General features: G+C 44.0%; 1 protein-coding gene across 2 annotated transcripts in view; it reads right to left on the reverse strand.

Moving 5' to 3' along the window:
* LOC139264384 (inactive ubiquitin thioesterase OTULINL-like) overlaps window positions 1-26,536 on the reverse strand; it is a 155,989-nt gene that overhangs the window by 108,762 nt on the left and 20,691 nt on the right. For both annotated transcript variants that reach the window (XR_011593337.1, XM_070880751.1), the window contains exons 2-5: window positions 15,844-16,000; window positions 15,043-15,065; window positions 14,848-14,939; window positions 3,197-3,346 (exon numbers count right to left, since the gene is read on the reverse strand). Coding sequence is in view for 1 of the 2 variants with exons in the window: in XM_070880751.1 (XP_070736852.1) it covers window positions 3,197-3,346; window positions 14,848-14,939; window positions 15,043-15,065; window positions 15,844-16,000 (422 nt within the window). In the remaining variant the exon portion in view is untranslated. The remainder of the gene's footprint in view (window positions 1-3,196; window positions 3,347-14,847; window positions 14,940-15,042; window positions 15,066-15,843; window positions 16,001-26,536) is intronic.

Here is a 26,536-nt window from a genome sequence, read left to right on the forward strand (position 1 = left end):
GTGACAGATTCCTGTGAAACTTCAGGGTGTGGCTTATCCTCCAAGGGGACCAATCAGAAACGAAGTCTCTAGGCAAAACCAAAGCATCCACTATATCTACAGCCATCTTTTAAATCAAGTACTTTTTCTCTAATTAAGTAATTTAAGTTCCTAACTTTCATTACTCCTTTGGTTCCTCACTAGAGGCAAAATATTTGTTTACATAGAAACATAGAAAATAGGTGCAGGAGCAGGGTTTTTGGCCCTTTCATTCAATATGATCATGGCTGATCATTCAACCTCAGTACCCCACCCCAGCCTTCTCTCCATACCCCCTGATCACTTTAGCCATAAGGGCCACATCTAACTCCCTTTTGAATATATCCAATGAACTGGACTCAACAACTTTCTGTTGTAGAGAATTCCACAGGTTCACAATTCTCTGGGTGAAACAGTTTCTCCTCATCTCGGTCCTAGATGGCTTACCCCTTATCCTTAAGACTATGTCCCCTGGTTCTGGACTTCCCCAACATCGGGAACATTCTTCCTGCATCTAACCTGTCCAGTCCCGTCAGAATTTTATACGTTTCTATGAGATCCCCTCTCATTCTTCTAAATTCCAGTGAGTATAAAAGCCTAGCCGATCCAGTCTTTCCTCATATGTCAGTTTCTGCCATTTCCTTATTCCCCATTATAATTTCTCCTGTTTCAGCCTCTAAGGGATCAATGCTTAAATTTGCTACTCTTTTCCTTTTTACATATTTTTAGAAGCTCTTGCAATCGTTTTTTATATTTCTTGCAAGTTGACTCATATTCTATTGTCTCCCTTATCAATTGTTTGGTCATCCTTTGCTGGTTTCTAAAGCTCTCCCAATCCTCAGGCTTACTACAATTCTTCGCAACATTATAAGCCTCTTCTTTTAATCTAATGCTATCCTTAAGTTCTTTAGTTAGCCATGGACCGATCACTTAGTATTAGTAAATAAATAGTACTGGAGAAATTATTAGGACTACATTAAAAGCCAACAAATCCCTTGGACCTGATGGCCTGCGTCCTAGGGTTTTAAAAGAGGTGGCTACAGATATAGTTGATGCATTGGTTTTTATCTTCCAGAATTCCCTAGATTCTATAATGTTCTCCGTGGATTGGAAAGTAGCAACTGCAACCCCACTATTCAAGAAAGGAGGGAGAGAGAAAACAGGGAACTACAAACCAGTTAGCCTGACATCAGTAGTGGGAAAATGCTAGAATCTATTATAAGGGATGTGGTAATAGGGCACTTAAAGAATCATAATACGATTGGGCGGAGTCAACACCGATTTATGAAAGGGAAATCATGTTTGCCAAATCTGTTAAGAGCTTTTCGGGTTGTAACTAGCAGGGTAGATAAGGGGAACCAGGGGATGTAGTATATTTGAATATTCAGAAAGCATTCAATAATGTGCCACATAAGAGGTTATTAGGGCTCTTGCGAATGGGGGTAATATATTAGCATGGATTGAGGATTGGTTAACGGACAGAAAACAGAGTAGGAATAAACGGGTCATTTTCGAGTTGGCACGCTTTAACTACTAGGCTACCGCAAGAATCAGTGCTTGGGCTTCAGATATTTACAATCTATATCAAATGGCTTAGATGAGGGGACCGAGCGTAATGTATCCAAGTTTACTGATGATACAAAGTTAAGTGGGAAAGTAAGTTGTGAGGACATGCAAAGAGACTGCAAAGGGATATAGACAGGTTAAGTGAGTGGGTAAGAACAGGCAGGTGGAATATAATGTGGAGAATTATGAATGTATCCACTTTGGTTGGAAAAATAGAAAAGCAGAATATTTTTTAAATGATGAGAGATTGAGAAATGTTGGTGTTCAGAGGGACCTGGATGTCCTGGCACATGAATCGCTGAAAGTTAACATACAGGTACAGCAATTAGGAAAGCAAATGGTATGTTGGTCTTTATTACAAAAGGTTGGAGTACAAGAGTAAAGACGTCTTACTGCAATTATATGGGGCCTTGGTGAGACAACACCTGGAATACTGCGTTCAGTTTTAGTCTCCTTATCTAAGGAAGGATATGCTTGCCTTAGAGGGAGTGCAATGAAGGTTCACTACACTGATTCCTGGAATGGGGGGATTATCCTATGAGGATAGATTGAGGAGACTAGGCCTATATTCCCTAGAATTTAGAAAAAGAATGAGAGGTGATCTCATTGAAACATATAAAGTTCTCACAGGGCTTGACAGGGTTGATGTTGGGAGAATGTTTCCCCTGACAGAGTCGTCTCGAACTAGTGGGTCACAGTCTTAGATTAAGGGGTCAGCCATTTAGGACTGAGATGAGGAGAAATGTCTTTACTCAAAGGGTTGCGAATCTTTGAAATGATCTATCCCAGAGCGCTGTGGAGGCTGTGTCACTGAGTATATTCAAGACAGAGATCAATAGATTTTTGGATATTAAGGAAATCGAGGGATATGGGGACAGTGCGGGAAGATGGAGTTGAGGTAGAAGATCAGCCATCTTACTGAAGGCTCGAAGGGCCAAAAGGCTTACTCCGGCTCCTAATGTTCTTATTCCTTCTATGTCCAAATTATTTATTCATATGGAAGAATTCAGGAGGTCTCAATACAGATCTCTGCAGCTACATGTAATGTTTCCTACTGTACTTTATATCCTTTCGCCAACCTTCTTCATATCAAAGAATGATACTTAAGCTGTTACTCAGTTAGAAAATTGCTGCAAGAAATATAAGCAATTGATTCTCAGTAAATTGAATCTGTAATTGGGAATGTAACTCAAGTAGATCTAAAAGAGGTACTGTAATATTAACAATACAACAGAACAGGCTCTCTCAACAAACAGTACATAAGATTGCTCACCCCAACATTCCAAAAGTGACACATGGCTATGCATCATGCACCATGTTCTTCTACTACTGTGATTTTCTAATATGCCCCCCCCCGTCTTCTTAGCAATAGGGACGTTATGTCATAGAAGAAAATTTGGTATATTCCAAACAAAAACACCATTAAAGAAGAAACTGTTTTAACGTCATGTAGGTTTCCCAAAAGCTGCTTGAAATGTATGCATTTTTTTGCACATATACAAAATAGGAAAGAAATATGCATTTTGGAAACAGACAATCCTTCAGTGCTTCAATGGCTAGAACTGCAACAGTTGTGCACTGGTTTGCGTATCCTTTTCAAACATCAAGTTACCTTGGTTACATCCTGTTCCCTCATCCACGATGGAAGAGGTATACCATGGCTGAGAATCTGAAATAAAACTGCCCTCAGTGCACAGTAGTTATCTCCTCGGATTTTTCGCACGTGTTTAATATTGTGCTCCAAATAAATAGCTTCATAAGCCTAGAACACAGAAATAGGTTCATAAAATAAACATTTTACAAAACAACATTAAATAGTTTTATCCCCATAACCTTAATCAATCAGTTTCAATTCTTGCATTTTTTAATAATAGAAACAGAAAATGCTGGAAAACTCCGTTCTGATGAAAGGTCATCGACCTGAAACGTTAACTCTGTTTCTCTCTCCACAGATGCAGCACAATCCTTCCTGATCATCTTCACCTCTACATTTTGCATATGTAATTAGTTACATATCAGAGAATCACTGATGGTTACTCTTAGTTTAATGTTAGAAAGCAATTGGTTTAACACATTGACACTTCATAAGTTTAGCATTGCTGTGAAGGTAAAACTACAGTTGTGTGTAAGTGCAACTTGGCAGTGGTCAGGAGCAGTGCTAAACACTGATAAAGATTGGGCAACATGAGTTCTTTCCCATATACACTTCAACGTTCTTAAAATATTTTAGCAACCGTTAGCTTCTTATCCATCTCGCTGGGTGGCTCTTATCAGTTCTGTTAGGTTACTTAGAGGAACACTTTGCGGAGGCACAGCTGGAGAGAGAAAAGCATACGACAGACATTTCCTGCTGAAGCGTCAGCACATCATTGCAATAAATTGAAAGCCACTGAGACACTTGTGCTGCAGATCGTATATATTATGGGCTCAATTTTCCCCAATGCTGTTTTTTGGCGTATTTGAAGAGTTACGCTCAATTTTTGGGGGCCCGACTACTCCAAAAAAAAAACTTGAAAGTTTCCGTTCTAATTTTTGAAATTTGCACCGCGCAGTCTCTCCTTTCGCTTCAGGGGGTGGAGCCTAATGTCTGTGCCGAAAAAAGGATATCTCCCCTTCTGCGCATGTGCGAAAAAAAAGACGTTTTTTACGCGACTGCTACTGCATGCCCAGTACACCTTACGGTCTGCATTCAGCCATTTTTAAAGAGCCAGTTGTGTGCGAGAACTTTTCTTGAGTGGTGTGTGAGAACTTAAAATTGGAGCTGCAATATGCAACGCAGCTCAAGGACCAAGAATATCTCACAGGACGAAGTGGAAGCCTGATGGCACGAGCTGGACACCAGCAGAAGTCACATAAAAGTTTCACCAAAAGAAAAGAAATAACGCTGGAACCAACTTTCACAGATTACTGTGCAATGGTGACCGCCCAGAGGTCCGGAGGGCAGTGCAAAAAGAAATGGCAGGACCTTGGTCAAGTAGTAGGTGTAAGTAATATTTTAATTTATTCACTGGAATTGCAATTGTAAATGTGACCATCCTTATGTCCCACCCAGCAGAAAGACACCCTCTCTAAAAAGTTATATTTTCATCTTTGCAGAGGAAGGTGGCACACAACAAAGAGAGAACACTCGATCAGGAGGCCCGGCAAATCTGCAACCACTGACACCTGTGGAAGACAGGGTCGCTGCTTTGATGGGTCCTGCCTGGAGAAAAGCAACCACCACTGCACAAGCTGGGCCCACACTTGAGGGAGAGGTTAAGTCCTGCAAATTACACAGTCTGGCTTTGCTAAATGTTAAGTACTGTGCAGGCTACCCATGCTTCGGTTCATGGGGATGTCTCAGTCAGCTACGCTTCAGTTGGTGCAATGTGCTATCGTTCATCGTGGTCCTTCAAATCAGCCTGCTGCCTGCACTGTTTGAGCCTACTCATGCCACCCTGCCCCCTCCTCTGCTACTAACCATTTGTCTGTTCTGTTATAATATTTTGCAGAACTTGAGGCCAACCCTGACGAGCCGAAGCCGATGCAGAAGATTCAGACGCAGAACAGCCTGAACATCTTCCAACCCGACCTTCCAGACCAAGAGCATATGGGTGTAGGGGAGGGAGCAGATGAAGCCCCCACTCTTGTACTCACTCTGGAGGTGGTGCTGGTGCTGCCCATTGAGGTGCCAGCCCCTTCCCTGAGTGGTATAAGTGTTGGGACATTTCATGGTTTCAAACAGTCCGAGGCTGCGGGTCCCAGTGGAGTGCAGCAAGCCACACCCAGGGCCCCACCGTCCGAGGCTGCAGGTCACAGTAGGATGCAGCGAGCCATACCCAGGGTGGGGAGGGGAAGGAGAGCTTGACAGCGCTCTCCTGAGGTGCAGGATCTAACAGATGTGGTACAGATGATGGCTATGAGTGGAGAGGTCCTTACGCGATCACGCCTGGACACCATCAGTGGGGTGGGTGATGAGGTTTTGGGACTGTCGGGAGAAGTAACAACACACTCGCGAGAAATGGGAACACTGCCCGGGCACATTAGGGATTGATTGTCGCAGGTAGTTGAGGTACTGTCAAGGCATATGAGGGAGGGAATGTCGGAGGTAGCTGCTGCAATAAGGGAACACATCCAGACTCCACGGCTATTGACGGAATCGACTGTCACTCCCACTCCAATCCCCAGACCAACCTCTGATGAGGCCCAAGCCGGGCCTTCCACATTACCGTCTGCCCACGCCCACTCCCCGCCGCCGCCCCCCCCCGCCAATCAAGAAGTGTACATTACCCAAGATGCTCGAAAGAATATGCATGGTACCAACCCAAGAAACACTGCACCACCGCCTGCGGGCAGGGGTAGAGTCACCAAGACCAAGCGCAGCAGGCGGTCTTAGAATAAGGTGGAGGAGAGATGGGTGCAGCCTTTCTTTGCTGCTGTTGTTGTTATTACTGTTCTCAAATTAAAAGGTTTTTGTAAGTTATGTAAATTTACAAGTTTAAAAGTTTGTAAGTGATCTTAACTGAATACTTTAAAGTTTTATACAAGAATATTTTTATTAAAGTTTACAAACAAATGTTAAACTTTTGAATAATAGATTTTAAATTATAACTGAATTATTATTTGTTCCATTATTAATACAACTTTTTGAACTGAAGAATCATCATGTACATTATTTGTTCCATTAACACATGTGCAAATAGTAAACATGGGCCATTTGGAATAGTTGCTGCTGAGCCTTCAGGCAGTAAAGCGATCATGAATGAGTTGCTGGCACAAGGCTCGAGCAATCGTTAAAGGGGCACGATGGCCCGCCCTCCTCCACCGTCGTGCTCCGGGTTCAGGTAGTTGCATGGCTTCTCCTCCTCCTCGGCATCTGCATCTACCTCATCATCAGACACTCTCACCTCAGGTGAGTCTTTTACTACCAGCTGCTGCTGCCTCATAATGGCTAAGTTATGCAGCATGCAGCAGACAACAGTGAACTAACCTACAATCTCAGGGGCGTATTGCAAGTAGCCCCCGGAATGGTCCAGGCATCGGAAACACTGCTTCAAGATGCCAATGGTTCTCTCTTATTATGCTGCGCATCGCAATGTGTGACATGTTGAATTCCCGCTCAGCTTCTGTCCGGGTTGTGCGTAGGGGCGTCATGAGCCAGGTGGCGAGGCCGTACCCTTTGTCGCTCAGCAGCCAGCTCTGCCCTTCTGGCTGCTGCTGAAACATGGCAGATATAGCGCTCTCGCGTAGGATGAACGCATCATGGGTGCTGCCAGGGTATCTCGCATCAACTGCTGTGATGCGATGCATGTCGTCACAGACGAGCTGCACGTTCATGTTGTGGAAGCCTTTTCTGTTCCTGTACATCTTCGGACTCGCGTAGGATGAACGCATCATGGGTGCTGCCAGGGTATCTCGCATCAACTGCTGTGATGCGATGCATGTCGTCACAGACGAGCTGCACGTTCATGTTGTGGAAGCCTTTTCTGTTCCTGTACATCTTCGGATCCTCCAAAGGTGCTCGCAAGACAACGTGGGTACAATCAATGCAGCCCTGTACCTTTGGGAAGCCAGCAATCCTGGAGAAGCCCACAGCCGTGTCATGCATTGCCTGGGCGGTCATGGGGAACTTTATGTAGTCATTCCTCCGGGCATATAGTGCAGCAGTCACCTGCCGAATGCAGATATGTGTTGCATGTTGAGAAATGGTGCACACATCCCCAGTTGTGGCCTGGAATGATCCAGATGCATAAAATGAAAGTGAAGATGTAACCTTTACTTCAACTGACAAAGCAGTCCTCCTAATGCTTTTAGGGTGCAGGTCTGCTTTTATTAACTCACAGACCTCGGTTACAACTTCTTTGCAGAAACGCAGCCGTCTCACACAGTCTGTATGAGAGGCGGGAGTTCGGGAGGCGAGCGGCCTACAAGAGGCCCGTCAGTGAGCAGCGGGAGTTCGTGAGAGGCGGGAGTTCGGGAGGCGAGCGGCCTACAAGAGGCCCAGCCGGTGCAGCTGCAGCAGGGAGGCAAAAAAGTAGAAAGAAATCGAAAGGTGACGTCACAGCCAAGGGGGTAAGTGATTGGTAAGTAGCTTTTCTTTTTTCTTTTCTTTATCAGTAAGTAACATTTAGCATTGTTGTTGCCAAATTAAGTTTAACTAGGGGTTAAGTCATGGCAGGAGAGCTCGGACATGTGTTATGCTCCTCCTGTACTATGTAAGAAGTCAGGGACGCCTCCAGCTCTTGATGGAACGAATTATGGCCCTGAAGCTGCGGGTGGATGAACTCTGGAGCATCCATGATGCTGAGAATGATGTGAATAGCACGTTTAGCGAGTTGGTCTTACCGCAGGTAAAGGGTACACAGCCAGATAGTAAATGGGTGACCAACTGGAAGAGCAGTGCAAGGAAGGTAGTGCAGGGGTCCCCTGTGGTCATCCCCCTGCAAAACAGATACACCACTCTTGAGTACTGTTGGGGGGGGGGGGATGACTCATCAGGGGAGGGCAGCAGCAGCCAAGTTCATGGCACCGTGGGTGGCTCTGCTGTACAGGAGGGCAGGAAGAAGAGTGGGAGAGCTATAGTGATAGGGGATTCAATTGTAAGGGGTATAGATAGACGTTTCTGCGGCTGCAACCGAGACTCCAGGATGGTATGCTGCCTACTTGGTGCAAGGGTCAAGGATATTTCAGAGCGGGTGCAGGACATTCTGAAAAGGGAGGGTGAACAGTCAGTTGTCGTGGTGCATATAGGTACCAACGATATAGGTAAAAAATGGGATGAGGTCCTACAAGACGAATTTAGGGAGCTAGGAGCTAAATTAAAAAGTAGGACCTCAAAAGTAATAATCTCAGGATTGCTACCAGTGCCACATGCTAGTCAGAGTAGGAATCACAGGATAGCTCAGATGAATACGTGGCTTGAGTGGTCCAAAAGGGAGGGATTCAAATTCCTGGGACATTGGAACCTGTCCTGGGGGAGGTGGGACCAGTACAAACCGGACGGTCTGCACCTGGGCAGGATAGTGCTGTTGGGGAGGAGTTAAACTAAAATGGCAAGGGAATGGGAACCTATGCAGGGAGACAAGAGGGAAACAAAATGGAGGCAGAGGCAAAAGATAGAAAGGAGAATAATAAAAGTGGAGGGCAGAGAAACCCAAGGCAAAAAACAAAAAGGGCCACATTACAGCAAAATTCTAAAGGGGCAAAGTGTGTTAAAAAGACAAGCCTGAAGGCTCTGTGCCTCAATGTGAGGAGTATTCGGAATAAGGTGGGCGAATTAACTGCGCAGACAGCATTTACCAGATATAATGTTATTGGCATCACGGAGACATGGCTCCAGGGTGACCAAGGCTGGGAACTCAACATCCAGGGGTATTCAACATTTAGGAAGGATAGGCAGAGAGGAAAAGGAGGCGGGGTGGCGTTGCTGGTTAAAGAGGAAATTAATGCAATAGTAAGGAGGGATATTAGCCTGGATGAAGTGGAATCAGTATGAGTGGAGCTGCGGAATACCAAAGAGCAGAAAACACCAGTGGGAGTTGTGTACAGACCACCAACCAGTAGTAGTGAGGTTGGGGACAGCATCAAACAAGAAATAAGGGATGTGTGCAATAAAGGTACAGCAGTTATCATGGGCGACTTTAATCTACATATTGATTGGGCTAACCAAACTGGGAACAATGCAGTGGAGGAGGATTTCCTGGAGTGTATTAGGGATGGATTTCTAGACCAATATGTCGAGGAACCAACTAGAGGGCTGGCCATCCAAGACTGGGTGGTGTGTAATGAGAAGGGACTAATTAGCAATCTTGTTGTGCGAGGCCCCTTGGGGAAAAGTGACCATAATATGGTAGAATTCTTTATTAAAATGGAGAGTGACACAGTCAATTCGGAAACTAGGGTCCTAAACTTAAGGAAAGGTAACTTCGACGGTATGAGGCGTGAATTGGCTAGACTAGACTGGCAAAGGATACTTAAAGGGTTGACGGTGGATAAGCAATGGCAAACATTTAAAGATCACATGGATGAACTTCAGCAATTGTACATCCCTGTCTGGAGTAAAAATAAAACGGGGAAGGTGGCTCAACCGAGGCTAACAACGGAAATTAAGGATAGTGTTAAAACCAAGGAAGAGGCATATAAATTGGCTAGAAAAAGCAGCAAGCCTGAGACTGGGAGAAATTTAGAATTCAACAGAGGAGGACTAAGGGTTTAATTAAGAGGGGGAAAATAGAGTATGAGAGGAAGCTTGCAGGGAACATTAAAAACTGACTGCAAAAGCTTCTATAAATATGTGAAGAGAAAAAGATTAGTGAAGACAAACATAGGTCCCTTGCAGTCAGATTCAGGTGAATTTATAATGGGGAATAAAAAAATTGACAGACCAATTGAACAAATACTTCGGTTCTGTTATCACGAGCAAAGACACAAATAACCTTCCGAATGTACTAGCGGACAGTGGGTCCAGTGAGAAGGAAGAACTGAAGGATATCCTTATTAGGTGGAAAATTGTGTTAGGGAAATCGATTCTGGATCAGTTCCTATGGACTGGAGGGTAACTAATGTAACACCACTTTTTAAAAAAGGAGAGAGAAAATGGGTAATTATGGACCGGTTAGCCTGACATCAGTAGTCGGGAAAATGTTGGAATCAATCATTAAGGATGAAATTTGGAATTTGGAAAGCAGTGACAGGATCGGTCCAAGTCAGCAGGGATTTATGAAAGGGAAATCAAGCTTGACGAATCTTCTGGAATTTTTTGAGGATGTAACTAGCAGAGTGGACAATGGAGAACCAGTGGATGTGATGTATTTGGACTTTCAAAAGGCTTTTGACAAGGTCCCACACAAGAGATTGGTGTGCAGTTCATCAGTCATTTGAAAGTTTGCGTGCAGGTACAGCAGGCAGTGAAGGCGACAAATGGTATGTTGGCCTTCACAGCTAGGGGATTTGAGTATAGGAGCAGGGAGGTCTTACTGCAGTTGTACAGGGCCTTAGTAAGGCCTCACCTGGAATATTGTGTTCAGTTTTGGTCTCCTAATCTGAGGAAGGATTTCTTGCTATTGAGGGAGTGCAGCGAAGGTTCACCAGACTGATTCCAGGAATGTCTGGACTGTCATATGAGGAGACACTGGATCAACTGGGCCTTTATTCACTGGAGTTTAGAAGGATGAGAGGGGATCTCATAGAAACGTATAAGATTCTGACGGGACTGGACAGGTTAGATGCGGGTAGAATGTTCCCGATGTTGAAGTCCAGAACCGGGGACATAGTCTTAGGATAAGGGGTCGGCCATTTAGGACTGAGATGAGGAGAGAATTCTTCACTCAGAGTTGTTAACCTGTGGAATTCCTTGCCGCAGAGAGTTGTTGATGCCAGTTCATTGGATATATTCAAGAGGGAGTTAGATATGGCCCTTACGGTTAAAGGGATCAATGGGTATGGAGAGAAAGCAGGAAAGGGGTACTGAAGGAATGATCAGCCATGATCTCATTGAATGGTGGTGCAGGCTCGAAGGGCCGAATGGCCTACTCCTGCACCTATTTTCTATGTTTCTATCACTCAGGTGAACACCTGTCTCGAAATACCCAATGAGGATAAGGCCTTCTGCCCATCATCCTACGTGCTCGGAGGTTCCTCAGGTGATGATGCCTTATCAATCGTCTTCTCCGCAGCACCATCATCATGCAGAAGGCTTGCACGAGGTATAGCATTGTCAATATTGCCCCCATAATTTAATTGTAGCTTTGCACCAAGCTCAAAACAAAAGGACAATGCACTCACGCCTTCTTTCCTCTCTCTCTCTCTCTCCAAGGTGCATGCCCTAGTATGGACCACACCTTGATCTGCACATGTTCAATAGGCTTGCTTAGAACAGGAAGCTGGGCATTCAATGAAGGCATTTGGGGCAACAAAATCTAATGCATTCTTTAATCTTTTCAAACTAATTAATTAATTTATTTACATTTTTAAAGTACCACCCCACCACTGAACGTCTCCTCACCGGGCTCGAGGGTCAGAGTGTCGACCGGCAGAATCGCTCCCTCGCCCGGACACAGGGGCTCAGCTTCCACTCCAACCCTCCCCCACCCGCCCGGGCTTCTTTTGAAGCTGCTGTGTAGCCTAAGGGTTCTCATCCCTTATTTAAGTGGCTGGCATAAAAACAGAAAATGCTGGAAACCTCAGCAGGTCAGGCAGCATCTGTGGAGAGGAAGCAGAGTTAACGTTTCGGGTCGATGAACCTTTGTCAGAACCAACCTGAAATGTTAACTCTGCTTCCTCTCCACAGATGCTGTGTGACCTGCTGAGGTTTCCAGCATTTTCTGTTTTTATTCCAGATTCCAGCATCCACAGTATTTTGCTTTTGTATAAGTGGCTGGCAGTTCCATTCGGCTTCCGCCCCATCACCCCCAACCCCCAGGCTTCTTTTGAAGCCGAGCCCGTGTCCAGGAGAGGGAGCGATTCTGCCGTCCGACGCTCTGACCCTTGAGCCCGGTGAGGAGACATTCGATGGTGGGGTGGTACTTTGAAAAAAAAATTGAAGAATTGCATTGGACTTTCATTTTCTCCCTTTTGACTTTGAAACAATTAAGATTTATGATGCATATTATTTGTCTTCTTGATTCCCTCCAAAACATTGCCTAAAAACAATGACGTCATTCTGTACCGATTTTGCAATGTGCGCTGCTTTTTCTTAAGTGCCCAGAAGGTTTCTTTGGGAGTGGTCACATACACCGTCCTAGGAAAAATGTAAGTTGGCTAAACTTGCTTAAATGTGAAAAACTAGCGCAGACATCAGATTACGCCCCCTATGACACAAATAAATCGTAACCTTAAAAAATAAATTGTACCTAACTGAATTATGCTGGCGCAGAAATTTTGAGGAAACTTGGAGATTTTTATTTACTTCAAGAAAAAATGATGCATGACAAAAATATGGCAGAGATAACTGGGGAAAATTGAGCCCTATATGTCTAACTTACGTCTGCTTGTGCTTCCTATCAACGTCTCATTATAAAATGCTTTGTCCATATTTATAATGGAAACCATCTATGTAAACTTGTCACGCTGTAATTATATCCTTCAGCCAGCAGTGTTATGCAGCACCTCTGTTGGCAAGAGGGTATAATTGCAGCATGACAAGTTTATAGAGGCAGTTTCTATTAGCCGTGAAGGTGCTGCATTGCCTTTCCTTTTCAAATTTGAATGGTCAGGTATTGAAAATCTAGGAAGTCCCAAAAATTCTTGCCAGGACATTAAAAAACGGCTGTTCTGTCTAAACCAAAGAGTTTATTAAAAAAATCTTGGGAGAAGGAACCATTACATTTGTAACTCATAAAAGACAGAAAAATCGTCTTGAATTTCTAAGGAACAGTTTACATTAGGCTCCCATTGTAGCAAGAAATTGTCGGAAAAGTAACACTATTTCATATTTACAAAGGATTTGGTTCTTAAGCGTTGAAATATTATTTTGTTTACTCCAGTAGTTAGGTTAAAAAACATTTATTGTAAATATGTAGTATCACTGTTAATTATGTACTTGTTTAGTCTTTGTGAAATATAGTAGGCTTGATATTTTAAACTTAAAACTAATTCTGATGCGAGAGCAATGAGTTTTTAAATGGCCAAATTCAGTAGCTAAAAATAATTCCAAACTGGATTTGCTGTTTATTTCACACACTTTACTGAAAGCTCACCTAGATCTCAAGGCTAGGATAGACACTCTTGAAGGTATGAAGAGTAGGGATTCACTCATAAGAGCAATCCAAGATGGAGATAAAATACTCTAGATATTAGAGTAGACCCAAAAATATAACACATATACCTTTTAAATATACTAAAACCTGTTTGTTGAACAGGCTTTTCTGTTTAAAATCAGGTTTTAAATGGTGAACAGCTAAAAACAGTGGAGATCCAAAGAGACTTGGGGGTGAGGTATATAGATCATTAAAATGTCATTAACAGACACAGAAAATAATCAAAAAGGCTAATGGAATGCTGGCTTTTATTTCTAGAGAACTAGAATACAAGAGGGTAGAAGTTATGCTGCAACTTGGAATTATAAAACCCTGGAGTGCTGTAAGCAGTTCTGGGCACCATACCATAGGAAGGATATATTGACTTTGGAAGGACTGCAGCATAGGTTTACCAGAATGATACCCACACTTCAAGGGTTAAGTTACGAGAGATTACACAAATTAGGGTTATATTCCCTAGAATTTAGAAGGTTAAGGGGTGAGCTGATCGAAGTTTACAAGATATTAAGGGGAACAAATAGGGTAGATAGAGAGAAAGTATTTCCGCTGGTTGGAGATTCTAGGACTAGGGAGCAATGTCTAAAAATTAGAGCCAAACCTTTCAGGAGTGAAATTAGGAAACTCTTTTACACACAAAAAGTGGTAGAAGTTTGGATCTCTCTTCCACAAACAGCAATTGATACTAGATTAATTGTTAATTTTCAATCAGAGCTGGATAACTTTTTGTAAACTAAAAGTATGAAGGGATATGGATGAAGGCGGTTATATGGAGTCAGGTCGCAGATCAGTCATGATGTCACTGAATGGCGGAACAGGCTCGAGGGGCTAATGGCCTATTCCTGTTCCTATAGTTTTTTTTTAATAAAGTGTGTCTAGTGCAGACTTGGATCTTGGTAGTTGTAAATAAAATGTTTCATTTCCTTTTTAACAAAATCTCAGTGGTGAACTATTGTTATAAAATATTAGAGCCTCAGCAGTAGCCAATACATCAACCAGTTCATTACAATGATATCTTCATATTTCAACCAAGTCACCATCAGCAATATCTCACCTTCAGGGGAAAAGTGATTTAAGTCCTCAACTATTTCCCACCAACCCCTTTAACATGAACATTTTCGCAGGAATTGACTGTTCACTCCATGTTTTCCTTGACAAGGACTGAAAAGGTTTAAGCAACTACGCAAGCAAGTATTATGTACAGGATAGTACAATGTTCCTTGTTGGTGTTAATCCACTCTGCAAAATGAGCCCTCAATCTCAGTTGAGCTATCTAGATTCTAGAGGAAGTGCTGGGTGGATGAGGAAAACTAAATAGTATATAATTTGGATAATAGAACAGAGAATTAATTGCTACATATGACATTGTAACTATGGAGTGGAGAACAGTACAGGAACCTCTCGGTTGCAAATTATGTCATAACTATCCATTTACATTAGGTGATTACATTCTAAACAAACTTACTGTATTGTTCCAAAAGACAGTATTATAGAATGGGTGTTCAATAGTCATAATATGTAATATCGTTACCCTTCTCATCTTTTCAGCTTGCTTGGTATCTCCCTTCCATTCGATGTTTCCATATTCAAAAAGGTCCGTTAATGGGCCAACAGCAATGTTTTCTGAACCAAAACAAGGCACAAAAGTATTATTCCACTGCTTAATCTATGGAATAAGTAAAATTTTTAAAAATAAACAATTCAGAAAAAAAAAATCATGTCTTACTTTTGTTTCTTATACTAAATGGCCTGTAATGGTAAAATGAGAAAAGAAAAATCAAGCTCTAGTAGGTGGTTTATTCTTCAAAAAAAGTGCATACAAAACTCAAAATCTTCACCATTATTTCAGAACAATTCAAACTTACAGTGCAATGGCAAGACACCCATGAGCTCCCAAGTGGATGAACATGGAATCAAGCTCACAATTCCTTGCATGGCAAGTTTTTAATCTCTGCTATTTCATGGAAGCCAGGCATACCCTGAGTGAAGGGAACCACCCTACTATTGGGGCTGGATCAAGAACTAAAAGGTCTTTCTGGCCTCTCCACGAAGGTATAATGCATTGCAAATACAAATAAAGCTCTACAAATAGAGAATTCCAAAATCCAAAATAGATTTAAAGAGAAAAACTTCCTCAAGCTACTGTTGGTGATAAAAACTTTTGTGTTGTTTTTTTCCGCTGTTGCCACCTGCCATTGTAACCGAGGTCGGTATGATTTTAAACAGGGCTGTTAGTTTTGAGAACAGAGGCATGCAGAGCAGCAGCTAGCTACACATCAATGACTTTGAGGAGCTAACAGTAGAGGGTTACCTGGGTAGTCTAGATGAGTGGTACTGAAAAGGGGACGGCTAGCTAACCTCACCTGGAAGGGAGGAAGAGAGTAAAGAAAGATAGAGATGAGAGAGAGAGAGAGAGAGAGAGAGAGAGAGAGAGAGAGCGAGAGCGAGAGCGAGAGAGAGAGATTTACCTCAAACAACACAATAGTTGCACATATGTAGTGACAGTAGATAAAATTAGTACACTTACCATTTTAGAAAATATCCTACCCATGTGTAAGATGTTCTGATGAACCACGAACTCAACAATATTGCTACTATTCCAACAATGAATGGACTCTGAAGTTTTTTCCAGGTACAGCCTATGATCCAGGAGACAGTTTGTCTCAAGGAGTGTATTTTTGCCTCTGCAATGAGAAAAATTAGATGGTCTTCTCTTTATACTCAGTAAAAAAAAAAGAGCAGAAGCACAGTGCAAAAGGTTCAAGTTCACTATAATTTCAAAACAATGTTGAACTGAGAGGGTGAGGGAGGAAGGAAAACAAAAGAAAATTAACTCGCATTTATACAGCACCTTTCATGTCCCCAGGATGTCTAAAGTGCTCAACAAGCCACTGAATTACTTCAGAAGTGTCATCACTGTTGCTATGCAGGTAAATACGGCAGATAATTTGCACATAACAAATGGCAGAGATAAATGACCAGATAATCTGTTTTCTGGTGAGGTTGGTTGAGAGATAAATGCTGGCCAAGAGAACATCCCTGCTCTTCTTCGAATAGTGCCATGGGATCTTTTACATTCACCTGAGCAGGCAACTAGGGGCTCAGTTTATCATCTGAAAGACAGCTCTTCTTCACCGAAATGTCAGTTTGATTATGTGCTGAATTCCTAAAGCGGGCCTTCAAACCATACCTTTCTGACTTGGGTGAGAGTGACACTTATGGTTTTATTCTTCAAATTGAGAAACTCAAGTGAAGAGCCAAGGCACTTACTCCAAGTTAAAAAGGGTAGGAGGGAAATGAAGTAAAAATAGGGAAATACACTCCCTTTAATTTTTGAACAGAATGTTCTCTGCTACAGGTAAACAAACTCAAATGAGCATATTTCTACATCCATCAACAAGCAACAATGGCCACTGAATGTTTTCTGAAGTAGCCAATGATCAACTGGAAAGTTCTTCAAGCCTCCCCAGGCATTCTCTGCATTATTGTTACATTATGCACGAGGGAAATCAATTGTTTGCCTTTGAGTCAATACATTTTCTCAGAGAATAATTACTACAAGATAGGAGCACCCAAGCTTATCCTTTTCAAAGGACACATTGGTGCATACTTGGCACCTTGGGAGACAGACACATGTTCCCAGTAATTTGCATGTATCTCAAGCTGATGATACAAAGCACTTGGGGCTGGATTTTGGGCATTAAAGTTTGCAGCTGAAAATAGTTTGCACCTTCGACCAGTTTCGACGAAAAAGAACTTTTGGAGGAGCATCGGCGTTAAGTCAGGTGTTGCACAACGGGCTTTGTGCGTCCATTAAAGGAGATGACCATTTTGCGCATTGCACATTTTTTTTTCCCCCACTCGCAAAGGCTAATGCAGGACGTGGCAGCTTCCTACATGCATGCGCATATAAACCGCCCCACTTCAGCAGAGCTGGAGGAGCAGGAGGGAAGTCAGTGTGCCAGGCGCTTCACCAATGAGCTGAGTGAGGCCTTAGTGAACACAATGGAGAGGAGATGGTCCTTACTCCATCTTGCTGGGGGAGGCAGACCATTCCCATCTGTTTTTAGAGAGACTGTGGAGAGACTTTGCTCAGGAGGTGTCTGCTGCAGACACTGTGGCCAGAACAGCCACACAGTGTCGTAAAAAGTTCAACGACCTTACCAGATGCATCAGGGTGAGTAGCATTTGCAATTATGTATACCTCCATTACATTTAACTTGAATCTCACATACTGTGAAGTTTTTAATGCATATGGTCCCGCTCAACAGGTGGGGTGGCTATCACAATGCAAAAGAAAGATGAAGGCTTACTTCTGGACTCATTGTCTTCTAATGAGCAATGCACATAAACCCACTCATTTACATCCTTCATCAGAATACACTCCCATTGCTATCAAGCCTTTCAGAAACATCACCTACAATGCCCATGTAACCTCCCTTTAACCTAATAATTCCTCATGAAGCACATGCAAAATCCAAACGGATTAAGCCTTTCTGATCCTTTCCTATTTTTCTCTATGGAGTCGAAGCACTCCCACAACAGGAGGAGGGCTGCCCCAATTATTGCCACTCACTCTTGTCGAGGAACGGGTGTCGACACTCATAGGTATACCAGCTCGGACTGTTACCGGGGGTGATGCGGAGCCCCCTTCGGGTAGTGAACGTGTGTAAATGGCTAGAGCGACTGAAGAGACTGCATTGAAATATATAATGAAGTGGCGTAGGGCCTTCACATGAACATGTGCAATGCCACCTTCCTCATGTCACCCTGCCCCCTCCCCTGCTGCTAACCACACGTCTGTTGTTTTCTGCTTGCAGATGACCAGTCACAAGCGCAGCATCCTTCGAGGGAGCCCTCTACATCTGGCCATGGGGGAAGATGATGAGGGAGAGGAAAAGAGTGTTCTGCCGGAGCCGAAGAGCCCACCAGTTGCCTCCACTGACCTCACTACATCTGGGAATGAGGCGGATTTCCAGCGGTTTGAGGAGTTAGAGGCTCCTGACCCCAGTCACGTACAGCAGTGCAGTGCGAGAGGGGCTTCTCACAGGCCAGCTCTCTGGAGGTCAAGTCAGCAAAGTCAGTTTGCTCAACTACAGGCAGACATGGAACTGGACTTAATGGAAATGTCCACGGAAACCACAAGAATGTACCGTGAACTTATGGATGCATTGGGCGGATCCCAGAAAGCATCGACAAGCTTACGGCGACTGTTGCAGAGGCAGTGTCACAGACTTGGGAGTCCAGCGGGGCCATCATTACCCACACAGAGGCTGGTGGCCTCGAGCAGCAACAGTAAAGTTCCAGAGTGTGGGGCGCATGCCCTTGATCACGTCGTAGACTCGGTCACATCGCATGCACAAGCTTTGCTTCAGCTTGGTCAAGTGACTCAGTCGATGTCTGCTACCATACTCTCTTCATTCCTCTCTGTCAAACAGGGAAGGGATGGTGCCGAGGCAGACCAGCAAGTTGTGGAGACACATTATGCTCCGGATGCTGAGGCCCAGCCCCGGAGAGTCACTCCCAGGAAATGGAAGGGCTGTCCTTCCTCGGGATGACAGCATTCTGGATCCCACCACTGACTTGCCAACCATGCACCATACACGGTTGACACCCCAGCCACCAGTGACTGCTCCCGCCGATGATGAGGTGCAGCAGTCCATAGCGGGCCTTCTAGGCCAAGAGCTGGTACAAGGCGTCCTTAGACGCCATCTGCATTGTCTGACCCCCCCAACACAACAGCACTCTAGCAGTCTTGCTATACACACTAAGGCCTCATTGAGGAGCAGCAGCAGGCATGGGAGGGGTTGAAGGGAATTTGGATAAGAGTCATTAAGGCCTGGCACAAGCTGGTGCTCATGGCTGTATGTAGCATTGTAAAAATTGAACATAGCTGTATGATAACAATTGATTTATCTTGATTTGTCTTGCTTCAGGAAGCAGGTTTGTGTCTATTTACTTTATAGTTTTGGGGGGGGGGGGGGGGGGGACATTTTAATTATTGATGTCTATAGAAATGTTTGTTTGACTTTTGCCATGGCTGTCTTTTGTCTCATTGCAGAATTGTGTGTAGATTAGCCAGCAGGGTGGCATAGAATAGCAAGTCAACATTGCAACCCCACCTTCCCCATTCAAGCAAACCAGTCAATGATGAGCTGCCGATGCAAGGCACTTGCTGCGGCCACATCTCCATGCTGCCTCTCCTGTGGTTGTGGTCTCACCGCAATGGGTTCCTCGCCAGGCTCCTCTTCCTCGTCCTCCCGAGGTGGAGTGCATAAGGGATGGTTTTCTAGACCAATAAGTCGAGGAACCAACTAGGTGGGGGGGGGGGGGGAGGCCATCTTAGACTGGGTGTTGTGTAATGAGAGAGGATTAATTAGCAATCTCATTGTGCGAGGCCCCTTGGGGAATAGTGACCATAATATGGTGGAATTCTGCATTAGGATGGAGAATGAAACAGTTAATTCAGAGACCATGGTCCAGAACTTAAAGAAGGGTAACTTTGAAGGTATGAGGCGTGAATTGGCTAGGATAGCTTGCCGAATGATACTTAAGGGGTTGACAGTGGATGGGCAATGGCAGACATTTAGAGACCGCATGGATGAACTACAACAATTGTACATCCCTGTCTGGCGTAAAAATAAAAAAGGGAAGGTGGCTCAACCGTGGCTATCAAGGGAAATCAGGGATAGTATTAAAGCCAAGGAAGTGGCATACAAATTGGCCAGAAATAGCAGCGAACCAAGGGACTGGGAGAAATTTAGAACTCAGCAGAGGAGGACAAAGGGTTTGATTAGGGCATGGAAAATAGAGTACGAGGGGAAGTTTGCAGGGAACATTAAAATGGACTGCAAAAGCTTCTATAGATATGTAAAGAGGAAAAGGTTAGTAAAGACAAATGTAGATCCCCTGCAGTCAGAATCAGGAGAAGTCATAACTGGGAACAAAGAAATGGCAGACCAATTGAACAAGTACTTTGATTCGGTATTCACTAAGGAGGACACAAACAACCCTCCGAATATAAAAGGGGTCAGAGGGTCTAGTAAGAAGGAGGAACTGAGGGAAATCCTTATTAGTCAGGAAATTGTGTTGGGGAAATTGATGGGATTGAAGGCCGATAAATCCCCAGGGCCTGATGGTCTGCATCCCAGAGTAATTATGGAGGTGGCCTTGGAAATAGTGGACGCATTGGTGATCATTTTCCAACATTCCATAGACTCTGGATCAGTTCCTATGGAGTGGAGGGTAGCCAATGTAACCCCACTTTTTAAAAAAGGAGGGAGAAAAACAGGGAATTATAGACCGGTCAGCCTGACATCGGTCGTGGGTAAAATGATGGAATCAATTATTAAGAATGTCATAGCAGCGCATTTGGAAAGAGGTGACATGATAGGTCCAAGACAGCATGGATTTGTGAAAGGGAAATCATCCTTGACAAATCTTCTGGAATTTTTTGAGGATGTTTCCCATAGAGTGGACAAGGGAGAACCAGTTGATGTGGTATATTTGGACTTTCAGAAGGCTTTCGACAAGGTCCCACACAAGAGATTAATGTGCAAAGTTAAAGCACATGGGATTGGGGGTAGTGTGCTGACATGGATTGAGAACTGGTTGGCAGACAGGAAGCAAAGAGTAGGAGTAAATGGGTACTTTTCAGAATGGCAGGCAGTGACAAGTGGGGTACCGCAAGGTTCTGTGCTGGGGCCCCAGCTGTTTATATTGTACATTAATGATTTAGACGAGGGGATTAAATGTAGTATCTCCAAATTTGCGGATGACACTAAGTTGGGTGGCAGTGTGAGCAGCGAGGAGGATGCTATGAGGCTGCAGAGTGACTTGGATAGGTTAGGTGAGTGGGCAAATGCATGGCAGATGAAGTATAATGTGGATAAATGTGAGGTTGTCCACTTTGGTTGTAAAAAATAGAGAGACAGACTATTATCTGAATGGTGACAGATCTGGAAAAGGGGAGGTGCAACAAGACCTGGGTGTCATGGTACATCAGTCATTGAAGGTTGGCATGCAGATACAGCAGGCGGTTAAGAAAGCAAATGGCATGTTGGCCTTCATAGCGAGGGGATTTGAATACAGGGGCAGGGAGGTATTACTACAGTTTACAGGGCCTTGGTGAGGCCACACCTGGAGTAGTGTGTACAGTTTTGGTCTCCTAACTTGAGGAAGGACATTCTCGCTATTGAGGGTGTGCAGCGAAGGTTCACCAGACTGATTCCCGGGATGGCGGGAGTGACATATCAAGAAAGACTGGATCAACTGGGTTTGTATTCACTGGAGTTCAGAAGAATGAGAGGGGATCTCATAGAAACGTTTAAAATTCTGACGGGTTTAGACAGGTTAGATGCAGGAACATTGTTCCCAATGTTGGGGGAAGTCCAGAACCAGGGGTCACAGTCTAAGGATAAGGGGTAAGCCATTTAGGACCAAGATGAGGAGAGTGGCGAACCTGTGGAATTCTCTACCACTGAACTTAACGCTAGATAAGGTGTTTCAGAGCTTACAATAGTGGACACTTACTCCGTTCTATATTAGTTTCGACTAACTTTTCGCAGTTCAAACTTGCAAAACAGGCCCGAGTGGCTGGACACATCCCCTTTTGAAAAAAAAAACTGAACTAAAACGAAACTAAACTCACTCACTAGAACTGGAGCAAACTAAATGCCGAGAATTGCGATTTCTAAGATACTCCAAACTAAACTAGTTGCTCCAAAAAAATTGGAGCAACTCCACCCGAAACTTGGGCCCTTAAAATATGGCTGCTTACACTAGATATGTGTATAAACATGGACATGTCATTCAAGTTCACAATAAAGGTTTGTCTCTTGATGAGGGCACTTCAGGTCACTTCTTCCAGAATACTGTTCCGACTGTTGCAGAATAATGGGGCTTCTTCCTTCTTAATTTCCTCTTGAAAGGGAACAGATTGCTCTTAGATAAGCCAAGTGCTATGGAAGTGGAAAATAAACCCAACTTACTTAGAGGGAGCAAATTTAATAATGAGGTGGCACTGCAAGATATATAGGACATAGTTGTGTATTAAAAGGGAACATAAACCAAATGCAGGAGGCAGTCTGAACCCTCAGCAGCATATGAAACCTTAGCAGGAGATGAACCTTACCCACCAATTATTTGTAGCTACTTGCTTGGCAGAAAAGGCTTATATATTTTTGGGATATATTGCTGTTGTGTACATACACAGTTCTGTTATAAGGTTGCTTTTTGTTGAACAAAGCCACCTGTAGTGAGATTTATGTATGTGGTCAGCTGGGAGGTATTTGAGATACAAGTTTTCAGTCCTGACCATGTCCATCGTGACAGAATTGCCCGAACTATTCAGTACAAAACTAGGACCACAATGGTAGGGTTATATAATACTTGGGTAAAACCTCATTTGCACTGGTGATCTATGCATTTAAGATGGCAGTTTAGTATGAAAATATTTTATTTCACAACATTTGAATAATTTAAAGGAGGGGTACATAAGCTTGCCCAACACCAGATTTAGATCCCATGCCCACACCAATAACAAGTGAAAATTTGTAGAATTTACTTACTTCCCCTCTTCTCTTCACTGTCACCCCCAACTGACCAATCAGAACAGGAATTTTTAAAAAAAAAATCAATGGGCACTATATAAATACTTGTACAAATAGTATTGAGACATTTGTATGACCACATGTTCCCATTTTCCAGAGACAGACCCCAAATGAAGTATTGTGTCCCCAGGCAAACAATGTTCCCGGTTCACAAAACTCATCCCCAAAGCGTACCCCTTGGCAGTAAGCGTACCCCTAAGCGGTCACTTTGCGGTCTTCTGCGCATGTGCCAGTGGTTGTTTGAATTTGCAGCTGATCTCGTGTTGCTCAATTATCGGTGCCGGAAGTGCCCGAGAGCACGGCAACCGCAGCGGGTGAGGGAGGGACTGGTCACAGTCACCGGAGGAAGATGGACTAATCTTAGATACTATGGAGTGGAATCAAGTGTGACCAGTCACCGGGGGGTTTCAATAGTGTGACGTCACATCCACAGTAATTACATGAACATTTGTAGTGCATGAGTAACTGCTAGGAACATAAGAAATAAGAGCAGGAGTAGGCCATTTGGCCATTCTGTAAATACAGATTCTTTTCCCTCAATCTGGTTCAGCGAATTCACTGAGTCGAACACCGTTGCCGCTTATAACAAAGCAGACTTTATTAATTGTTTCACCGGCCGGGACTTATCAGAAAGAAGGAATGCTCTCCCTCTAGAGTGCACCCACTCCCTACGGACAAGTCCTGTTACAATGTAAGGGCGCAACGGTTATACACTTTCAGTACATGATACAATTTGAGTGACATTCAGTTCACCCTGTCCCCTTATGATCCCTCCTTCCCTTTGTCCACTAATGAGCTGACATCTGGCCTTCCTGGGCCAATTAGGTATGGGTCTGTAGTTATGTGTAGCAGCAATTGTTCAACTGTTTTTACACAAAGAACCTTTCTTACCCTTGTTAATGTTTCAAGTTTACTGGTGTGACTTAGTAAGACCTTGAGCCAGTCTGTTATTTGTGCCAATGTTGTAACATTTGCAGTTTGACAGTCTTAATGCTATTCTTCCATGAATCCTTTGTTCAATTTCACTGTCTCGATACATTTTCCCACATTCTCAACTTCAATGTCTCTATACATTTTCCCACATTCTCAATTCAACAAGATCAAGGCTGATCTGATCTTGGCCTCAGCTCCACTTCCCTGCCCTCTCCCCATAACCCTGGACTCCCTTATCGTTCAGAAATCTGTCTATCTCCACCTTAAATATATTCAATGACCCAGCCTCCACAGCAGTCTGGGGTAGAGAATGCCAAAGATTCACGATCCTCAGAAGAAATTCTTCCTCATTTCTGTTTTAAATGGGTGACCCCTAATTCTGAAACTATGCCCTCTAGTTCTAGATTCCCCGAGGGGAAACATTCTCTCTGCATCTACCCTGTCAAGCCTCCTCAGAATCTTATATAGAAACATAGAAAATAGATGCAGGAGTAGGCCATTTGGCCCTTCGAGCCTGCACCGCCATTCAATAATATCATGGCTGATCATTCCCTCAGTAAGTCTGTCTCCACAGCCATTGGGGAATGAGAGAGAGAGAGAGAGAGAGAGAGAGAGAGAGAGAGAGAGAGAGAGAGAGAGAGAGAGAGAGAGAGAGAGAGAGAGATGCCAATCGGAAGGCGAGGAGGAGGAGAAAGAGGAGGAGGAGAAAAAAAAAAAGGAGAAAGAGAAAAAGGAGAGAGAGAGAAAAAAAAAGAGTGAGAGAGACCGATCAGAAGGCTTGGAGCCTGGGGAGGGAGAGAGAGAAATCACAAGACTCAAGGAGGGGGTGGGGGGGGGGGGGGGGGGGGAGAAAGAAAGTGAAGTCACAAAACCTTTGGGTGTGGTCCATCCATACAGACCTGGAGAGATACAACAGTGAACCTGTGCTGCCTGCTTTCTTGCCGTTTTGAGCTTCTTTCAAAGGTTAAATTTAAGTATGGGGCAATACTGACAATGCCATCCATACCTTGCATCATGGTACTACGTAGGAGACAACTGATTTGACTTCATCGCATCAAGAACATCAGAGCCCATAGAGTGCTGGGCAGGAAGCCTTATACACCTCGGGTATATCGAGACAGGTGCTTGTACCTCCACCTGTGATGCAGACTGTGTCAGAAGGCTGTGTTTCCGCAAAGTTGTAAGTGAGATCTGTGAGTTGGTCAAAGCAGACCTGCAACCTAGAAGCATCAGGAGGACTGCTTAGTCAGTTGAAGTGAAGGTTACAGCTGCACTTTCATTGTATGCCTCCAGCTCGTTTCAAGCTACAACTGGGGATGTGTGCACTATCTCTCAACATGCAACACATGTCTCCATTCGCCCTGTACGTGCGTAGGAATGACTTCATAAAGTTCCCCATGACTGCCCAAGCAATCCATGACAGGGCTGTGGGCTTCTCAAGGATTGCTGGCTTCCCAAAGGTACAGGGCTGCATTGATTGTACCCACATCGCCTTGTGAGCACCTTAAGGATTCCGAAATGTACAGGAATAAAAAAGGCTTCCACTCAATTAACTTGCAGCTCGTGTGTGACAACATGCATATCATGTCAGTCGATGCAAGATACCCTGGCAGCACCCATGACGCGTTCATCCCATGCGACAGTGTTATATCTGCCATGTTTCAGCAGCAGCCAGAAGGGCAGAGCTGGCTACTGGGAGACAAAGGGTACGGCCTCGCCACCTGGCTCATGACGAAACTACGCGTAACCCGGACGGAAGCTGACCGTCAATACAAATTGTTGCACATTGCGACACGCAGCATCATCGGGAGGACCATTGGCATTTTGAAACAGCGTTTCCGATGCCTGGACCATTGCGGAGGCTACTTGCTGTACTTCCCTGAGATTGTCGGTCAGTTCACTGTTGTGTGCTGCAATAACTTAGCCACCATGAGGCAGCAACACCTAGTAGTGGAAGACCCACCTGCGGCTGATGATAATGATGTGGAAGATGCAGACGACGAGCAGGAGGAGGAGGAGGAGGAGGACAAGGAAGAGGAAGCCATGCAAGTGCCTGACGCCGGTGCATGACGGCAGAGAAGAGCGGGCCATTGTGCTCCTTTAACGATTGCTCAAGCTTTGCACCAGCAGCTCATCCGTGAACGCTTAAATGATGCCGGAGGACTCAGTGACAACTATTCCACATGGACACGTTTACTGTTTGGAGCTGTTCCATAATGTTGTGTTGTGTTAATGGAACATGATTCAGTTTTAATGTAAAATATATTTTACTCAAAAGTTTACAATGTACTTAACTTAAATAATATGATTCTTGTATCAAACTTTACTTTAAATATCACTTTACGATCACTTATAAATTTACATAACTTACAAAAAACTTTAAATTTGTGAACAGTTACAACAGTAACAATAATAACAAGCCCTGAAATGCTGCACCCATCTCTCATCCCCCTTATTCTAAGACCACCCGCTGCACTTGGTCATGGACACTCCACCCCTGCCCGCTGGTGGTGGCGCAGTGTTTCAGGGCTTGATACCAAGCTTATTCTTTTTAACATCTCGGATACTGCGCACCTCTTGAGGGTGGGGGGCATTGGAGTCAGGCGGCAAGTTGGAGGGCCCAGCTTTAGCATCTTCAGAGACTGGTGCGGGGATTGGAGTGGGAGTGACAGTTGA

Source organism: Pristiophorus japonicus, chromosome 5 (genome assembly GCF_044704955.1).
Source record: "Pristiophorus japonicus isolate sPriJap1 chromosome 5, sPriJap1.hap1, whole genome shotgun sequence".
In the NCBI taxonomy this organism is placed as follows: Eukaryota; Metazoa; Chordata; class Chondrichthyes; family Pristiophoridae; genus Pristiophorus; species Pristiophorus japonicus.